This window comes from Diachasma alloeum, unplaced genomic scaffold (genome assembly GCF_001412515.2).
Source record: "Diachasma alloeum isolate Michigan unplaced genomic scaffold, Dall2.0 Dall_scaffold_00186, whole genome shotgun sequence".
Taxonomy (NCBI): Eukaryota; Metazoa; Arthropoda; class Insecta; order Hymenoptera; family Braconidae; genus Diachasma; species Diachasma alloeum.
The window spans coordinates 1,353,676-1,362,204 of NW_021680352.1; the positions used below are offsets into that span (position 1 = coordinate 1,353,676).

At 41.0% G+C, this 8,529-nt stretch overlaps 1 protein-coding gene across 1 annotated transcript in view; it reads left to right on the forward strand.

The window, feature by feature from the left end:
- Positions 1 to 5,531, forward strand: part of LOC107048265 (homeobox protein B-H1) — a 16,487-nt gene extending 10,956 nt beyond the window's left edge. Inside the window, exon 3 of the mRNA XM_015271352.1 lies at positions 4,203 to 5,531. Within this exon, the coding sequence (XP_015126838.1) occupies positions 4,203 to 4,677 (475 nt within the window). The 3' untranslated portion in view covers positions 4,678 to 5,531. The remainder of the gene's footprint in view (positions 1 to 4,202) is intronic.
- Positions 5,532 to 8,529: the final 2,998 nt, after the last annotated feature.

Here is an 8,529-nt window from a genome sequence, read left to right on the forward strand (position 1 = left end):
CCCCCCCCCCCCCACTCGAGAAATCGTTTCAACTTATCGGCTAATCACGAGCAAAAGCGAAGGCAAGAGAGAGGGTAAAGGGTAAAAGCGCCATGGCGTCACGCACATAATATCAACGCATTTGTGGGTGTATGTACAGAAACATCAGTGTTTCATTGTAATTTTTAACCGCCGAAAAGTTTTTAATATGCGACTAGCCACGGCAAGTTGCAAAACGAGAAATTGAAATGGAGAAAAAAATAATAATGGGAAATGAGTGCGTTAGTCGCCGTTGAAAAGTAGCTACCGCATAATACTCTAGAATTATGGAGTTGCCTCCCGAGGGCAGGTATCCTCTTACACGCACGATGGATCTGCCAATGCTTCGCTGGACGCCAAAGAAAATTAGTCATCAAGAAAATTATGGCAAGTTACTTGTCCACTTGTTCCATATGTACATTCTCTTGACTTCCACTTCCTCAAATTATTTCCACTGATTTAATGGTCTTGCTGGTTTTACATTAAGTTTGTAAGACTTGATTATAAAAATGATCAACTGCAGTGATGGATGGATTCTAGTGGTGCCGCGAGACGCGAGAGAAACGAGACGAGACGAGACAAACGAGACGAGAGACATTACGAGACGAGACGAGTCATTCGAGACAATGACAGAAACGAGACGAGACGAGACGAGAAGAGTCATTCGAGACAATGACAGAAACGAGATGAGACGAGACAAACGAGACAAGAGACATTACGAGACGAGAAACTCCATCTTCTCGTTTCGTCTCGTCTCGCGGCATCACTAACTGATTCATTTATTCCAAGCGAGATTCGTTAACTATTAACGAATGAACAATTTGTGAGACTAGTGATGCCACGAGAGACTTTACGAGACAATACTTTGGAGAGATCTCGGTCTCAATGAACATGGAAATCTTCGGTCTCGCTTCAGTCTCCAAATACGCAAATGCGACTTCTCTCGTGACGACTCCGAGTCAATTTATCTCACCTTCGTCTGTTTTTCGCATTTTTAATGTAAAATCTTGGTTTTTGTCTCGCTCTGTCTCGTCTCAATTTTCAACATATAAAAATACCGCGTATTTTGAGACTGAGACGAGACCAAAAATCTCCGCGTTCACTGAGACCGAGACAATCCCTCCAAAGCATTCCCTCGTCATGTCTCGTAAAGTCTCCCGCGGCACCACTAGGTGAGACCGAATAGACCCTCGTCTCCAACCAAATCCATTCCTTAACAATACCAAATCCTTCCTATCAGCGTTGATATGACTGCCCTCCTGGCCTCACCTGTACGACAAAGTGCAATAGCGTCTGTCACTGTCCGAACACTTTATTGCACTTTGTGCTGTACTATAACACGGCAACCGTGAGAATAGTGCGCCGTTTGGCGCATCCAGGAAGAAGACGTTGGCCATCACCAGCACCCAGAGCTTCCCACGCTACGACAAAATAAAGGCTGGAGCGTTATAACGGCGGCCACGCGATAGCTAAGTTCGCTCTAGTGTTTTCACTCAGTCACGAAAAAAATTCGATTGAAAAAAAAAAAACGGAAAAACTTATGGTGAGATAAATAATTTGGCTTCCTCCCAGTTATTTCTCATGCATTATTTCTGGTAATAATCATCACCACACCATGCGTTGGACACGACTGACGCGACGATGAATGGATAAGCCATGTTACATCATTTATTTATTTACCACAATGGACAGACACTCGTGAATACGTTATTCCACTCTTTTGTGTTAATATCGGCTTGTTGTCACCCTCATCAGAGGTGCTCGAAATACACACACATGTTCCCAACCCCTCCCCCCCCATCGCCACAACAGTCAACCGGGGCAAATAACAATTTTGAAAAATATGTCGCCCTTACCATCGTTTTACTGTTATTATCCTGATGTGGCACTTGGAGAGCATTAGTCTGTCGTAGGGCTATCGTTTTGAATAACATACCCCGTGACCGCAGAGTGTCGGAGCGCCCAGAAACCAGAACTCCACCATTATAAATGCATTAAGCTCTCTGTATGCTGGCAATGTTGCTCGCATTATTATCATTACATTATTTTCCAGCCGACTAATATTAATCCACGGGTATCGCCCAGTTTTCTTTCCCTGGTAGTCAATTTATAAAGCCATTTGTTAGCGATGAGGGGGATAACAAAAAGCGTTGCTCTTGAAATTCCTATGGAGGCCGGATAAAAAATTAATTAATTACGTTTCATAACCGTCACGCTAGATTTAAAGTCGTTCGCACGCTTTTTTTCAGCTTCGGATATGTAAGTGTAATAAAATTCATTTGGCCATTGCGCATTGAAGATTCTCGGTGATAAATCAATTTCGCTCGAGTGAACATCGAGAGCCCAGGGGTGCACGAGGCCAATTAAGGGTGTTTTAGAGTGTGGTTGCACTTAAAAAGAGTATTCGTGCATGTATCATTGTTGAATTGAAAGAGGTATTAAAAAACATTACTCATCATATAATCGAGCGAGCATCGAGTGGTGGCGGTGACCGTTCTCCTTTCCTGATCTCTCACCGTCGTATGACAAATGATCTGGGCGCTTTGAAATTCATGAGCGTCTTTTGCAATTCCCCTCCCCTACTCAAGGGTTGAAGCCCCTCGATACACTGGGGTAGTTGAATAAATAATACAAGTATCAATTTTTCAAGTGGAGCATTTTTGATATTGCGATCTTCAAATTTTTCCTGGTGAGAAGGAACAAGTGGGAAGTTGCTCCTGTATTGCGTGTGGTTTAGTTATTTTTTGGTCATTTTGATTATTTTTTTCCATTGTATGTTATTCATGGCCCATTTTAGTTTCTTGAATTCAAGCAATTTCTTTCCAACTAATTGTTTTAGATTTTCCACTTAATGAAATTCTAAAAATTTCTGAAAATTTCTGTGAAATATTATTAGGAATGTTTCATTTATACGTAATTGAATGCATTCGAAACATCACATTTAATGGAATTATCAGAAAGCGAACTTTCTGGGGAATTAATGAAAAATTCGAAATTTCTAAAAATTATCCTAAAAATCAAATTAACCGAGACAGTTTTTGTAACCAACTTTTAACTTCGATATAGTCGCACAGAAACAAACATTAAGCTATGATTGAATTCATTTGCAGCGCAATATCCAGAGATATCTGCGGAATTCTGATTTTCAAAAAATACGAAATTTTGGAAAAATTTCACAGAACTTCACTTTCATCTTCGAACTCGGCCAAAAGGACATTCCAACGAATTTTTTGAGCCGTCATTCAATGAATGTAGACCATTTTTTTAGTTATCGTGTTACAACTGAATTTTGAAAAAATTCGAAAATTAAAAAAATGAATGAACGACTTCAATTTTAATTAATGGCGACGGATAGGGCTTGGCAATACCTTCATTTTAAACAAATGATTCAATCCCCTCTATTCATCAGCGAGAAAATGAAGAAAAAAAAATGCATTTTCGGACTTTTAACATCATAATGAGTCGATATAACTTGAAAAATGTAAAACTTAAATTTGAACGATTACAACGCTTCCACTCGTAATAAAAAATGTTGATTACTCCCCTGGGGCTATCAATAGAGTCCAAAAGCTTCACTTCTTTTCCACCACCGGAATAGCGCGAGTATAGTGGTGTGCGTGGCACGATACGCGATGATTAGCCAGTGAACTCCACGAGCTATTTGTTAGTATAATAAGTCCAGCAGTGTGGCCAACGAAACCACTTGCCGACACGCCACCCCGTTTTAGAGTAATTTTCTCAGATGGTGAATTTACATACGCGCCCACACCCCCCTCAACTCCACTCCCGAGCCATTCTGATCATTCTCAGCCCCCGCCAAAGTCCTCCGTAGGAACCAGACAATATCAACCAGCCATTTACGCTTGGTAAAACGGTATCAGGGTCAAAGTTTGTTACCAAGTGCTCCTATATTTAAACGTACGTGCGTGATTTCACGACGCGATTCATAAGGATTTTACTTCCCAAGAGTTTCCTTCGACCGCCCACCCCTTAAAAATGCCCTATCATTCATTCACCCCAACGTATACACTCGGTAGCGGTTTCCGGCAATCATCCAAGAGCCCATGATGTCTCGATATCGAAAATCGCGATTCCGGCAATTTCATACGTAAAATCATCCTTACAGTTGACATTAGCGTGGCGCAATGAATTTATGAGTATTTCTCTTTGCTTTCAAATTGCAGAACAAAATGGAAACGCCAGACGATAGTGAGCTTTGAGATTCTCGCTGAAGCCGGCAATTACGTGGCCTTTCAGAGTATGTATGGTAATCGTACTGGTGTGCCAGCACAGCCGTCGTACTGGACTTATCCAGGTGCACCAGCGCCACCACCGAGTGAACTATTTTACAGGCAGGCAACTGCTGCTGTGACGCTGCAAAAGCCCATGGCCCACCGTTTTTATCCGCCGATGATGTTGGCCGGGCCGAGTGCACCCCTCGGCAGCCTGGCTGCCAGTTCCAGTCTGTCCAACCTCAGTAGTTACTACAACCGCGAGAGTCCCGAAATGATGCAGGACGCGAGGGAACGAGAGCACTTGGAGAGGAGCCGCATGGCGAGAGCGAGGAGCAAGAGCCTCGAGAGGACGCCACCGCCCAGAGACGGCAGCCCACAGAGCACGAGAGTTGACAGTGATGATGAGAGTATACATGACATCTAGGATTCACTTGATGCCACACAATCTGTGCGAAAAACCTGGGATGATCCCGGTGATGGGTCTGATGTTGTCTGAATGACAAATAGGGAGACTTGCAGGGGAAACAGGAAAGGCGATACCTGACCGTTCCCGGACGGTTTCATCGTGGATTCACCCGGGGAGATCCGTTTTGACATTCGAGATTGACGGCAATATATGTGACGCTGGGGTTGAGTGTCCATGTGCAGGATGTGACGTGCGGTTAACCGACGCGCTTTTGTTAATGCTCTGGCGGCTCGTGTCAATTGTTCTGGTGGAAAAACAAACTCGCATTTTTGGTTTCTCCTTTTTTTTACATATTTTTCTCTCGGCCCCGGGTTTTTTTGCAGCAGGGGAGGCCGGGGCATGGTGGGGTACATGAAGAAGGCCAAACGCTCGATCAGGGATCAATAAGGGGTCAAAAGAGCTAAAAAAACTCGAATACTGAGGAAAAATTTTTAAAAATTGAAGAACTCTGGAAATTCTTTCAATTCTTTCAAACACCGGGATGAGCCGCCATATTGGATATTGCAATTAAAACTGAGTTCTCACAATGATCTAGACCTAGATAGTCAGATAAATTTGGTAAACCCATCCCCCGACGGTCGGTAACGACGGAAAAAAAAAAATTAGAAGAATGGAATCCCACTTGCTGCGCATACTCTCTGTTTACTGATATAAACGTTACTTTTCTACTGAAGCAAGAGAATAAAAACAATCAATTAGAAGTATTGGGATTTCACTTCGTCAAATAGAGATGAACAAGACAAATCTAATGAATAAATTCGGAAATTTCAATTTATAGAAAAAAATGGCATTTTAGAAAAAAATGAATAATGAATTTGACGAATGACGAAATTTTTTTAAAATGAAGAAAAAGAATTCTCTCATGCGTACCCCATCGTGCGCCAAATTAAAAAATCGATTCATCGGGACCTTCCCCACCGATTTCCGAGTTTTTCTCTCGTTTTATGGAGATTCGAAGGTGAAAAACAAAGAAACAACATTTATAATTATTTTAAAGTTTTTGGACCCTACCCCACTGCGCCCCAACTGTAATCCATTGGAGCCGCGACTTGAAAATTTCAGAATGTGACTAGTGATTGCTAAAAAGCAATACAAGTATGACAGAAGCTCTGACACCCGCCCCTTTTCTTAGCTACCCCGTTTTGCCCCGGTCTCCCCTACTTGGCGTTGTAGTGCACGATGAGGATTTTTTTTATTTCTCGTTGGAGTGGAAGAATCAGAGACAAGACTGTCAGGGGAATTCTGAGCCAATTAATATAGCATTAGTCGTAGATTGCCGTCGGTTCAAAATGATACCAAGCATTAAATGACACGAAATTATGAGGCAACTGATGCCCAGACTAGTCGCGCGAATAAAGAAACTCATACCAATCAAAAGACTTCCACTTTTCCAGCATTTGATAGAGGGAATGGTAGGAGGGGAATACGTGAGTCATGAAAATGCACTAAATGGAGTAAAGAGAAATACGTTGTACATAAGTACATGATACAACTGTACGATTATAGGCTTCGCTATCATTCAGTTTTAGATATATAAGTAGGTACATGTACATAAAGTGAGCACTGTGAGTGAGAAACGGAAGCGTAATACGTAAAATGTGTGAGGTACGTGAATGCCAGTGGAAAATAATGAGAGAGTACTTTGGTTAGATGGCTGAGCCAAAGTCAAATGGAATTGAAATTGAAAAATACCTATTGCAAAGAGTTATTTTTCACATTCAACAGATGATAGTCCCATTGGCGTTATTCTCCAGTCCAACTATTTCAATTGAATTAAAATAGTTATTAATTCGAATACTAAATGGTCATTTGCGATGATTTTCTTTTTAAAATGAGAAATTTACCAGTATTATGAATGTATAAAAACTAGATTTTACTATGACACATGTGAATTTATGGTGGAGAAATTGCGTTTATGCGAACTATGAATTATTATTGTGTAATGATGAGAAGTGAGAATTAACAGGCAATCGTCGACGCATCGAATGTGTTCGAGGAAAACAGTTAGATTAATGGATGAAAAATCGTGAAAAGGAGATGGACAATGAAAACATTACGTCGTCGCCGTGAAATTAGTGGTAATTCAGCAAAAGGAGGAATATAGCGAACCTATATGCTTTGTATTATAATGTCTGTATAGCAAAAATTATTATATTGAAAATATATTATACTAAATTTATCCAGTGATTGATTTTTTCAAGAAAAAACAAATTGTCTTCTTTTATTTAAATGTTCACGGTTTTTTGCCTGATGTAGATAAATTATGAAATTGAAATTACCAACAAGCAGCGCTCGGGAGTTTATACAGCGAACATGATGAATGTACACTGGCTTCCGGTATTTCGGAGGGTGTCAATTATCCAGCACCCGTGGGGGAAAAAGGGGTTATTTCGCTGAGCTATTAGGGTAAACCAAGTAGTTTCCTCTCGGTCTTTCCAATTACGTGAAATTAATTTCAACTCCCATTAGTGGTCAGTTTTCGTCGACGGCCCTTATTGCGCTAACGATTTTCTAGGTGGATATAGAGTCGTCGAACCGAGACTGTTTGGGAGTTTTGTAGTCATCGCACCGTTACAAACTCTCGGTCACAAGCCAACCCTCGAGGAGCCAGTGTTATCCTGTTTACTGAGGATGAAAGAAACGTCAAGTTGCTTTATATCGAAATATCTCGATACTGCCTGACCGCTAATCCTCAATTCTGATTGGTCAGTGAGTCACGTGAAGGAGTCGCTGAAAAAAATCCCCGGCATTTTCAAATTCTTCAAATGCCAACAATTTTTTCTGCGTCGTATTTATCATTTTTTTCATGTGTGAAGTTTAACTTTATATCAAAACATATCTAAATTGCCCAATTGTTGATGATGAGAAAAAAAATAGTATTTCTAAATTTTTTTAACTCACAAATTATTCTTCACTTCCCAAATTTTAATTTTTTTATACTTATCATACGCAAAAATGATCAATTTTTGGTTCTGAGATTTTCGTACATAAATTCTAAATTCTATAAAATTCATGAAAATTCTTCGGTTTCCCAAATAATTCGAGAAAAATGTGAAATTGGTATTGTTGCAATTTTTTCAGAAAAAAAAATCAATCAAAAAAATCTCTAAAAAAAAATTTCCATTAAAATTGAGTTCTGTTGTTTTGATGCTGTAAATATAATCATTGAATTCAAATGTGGGGTGTGAGTGCATGAATTGGTATGTCAAGTACCTGTACGAAGCAAAAACCAGTTGAGGGGATGTGTCTTTACATTTCCCGTATCCCCGAGGAAAAATGATATGGAAAATATCTGCCAAATAGCGGCGCCAAATGAGTCGCAATGGTCCCCAAAGATAGTAGGAAAGAAAATCCCCCGGCGTAAAAATCCCAACGATTGGCGACGGGAAAGATCCGCTCCCCCTTTGGAAACCGAAGACGCGTCCAGGGCAATAAAAGGATGTGGTTAACCTGGCTGAGACTGAATCAAGCTCTTGCTGGGCTTCTGGCATCCTCAAAACTCTCGAGCTGTTGGGCATATACGCATCCACTGTGAAAAATCCCCCTTCCTCACGCACTCCAATCCCCCCATACAATGTTCCCTTCTACGCCCAAAGGTAAATGCCATAAAAAGCGGAATAAAACAGTCACAATCTCTCACTTGGCGATGAAAAACACTAAAGGCAGCAAGACGAGCAAGACCGTATAATGTGTCCATGCTGAAAAACCACCTGCCTTCATCGCTATCTTCCTTCATCACGACTCTGAACTACAGAGTCTTTACCCTGGCACACTGGAGTTCCCCCCCCCCCCCCTCCCCCCTCCCCCCTG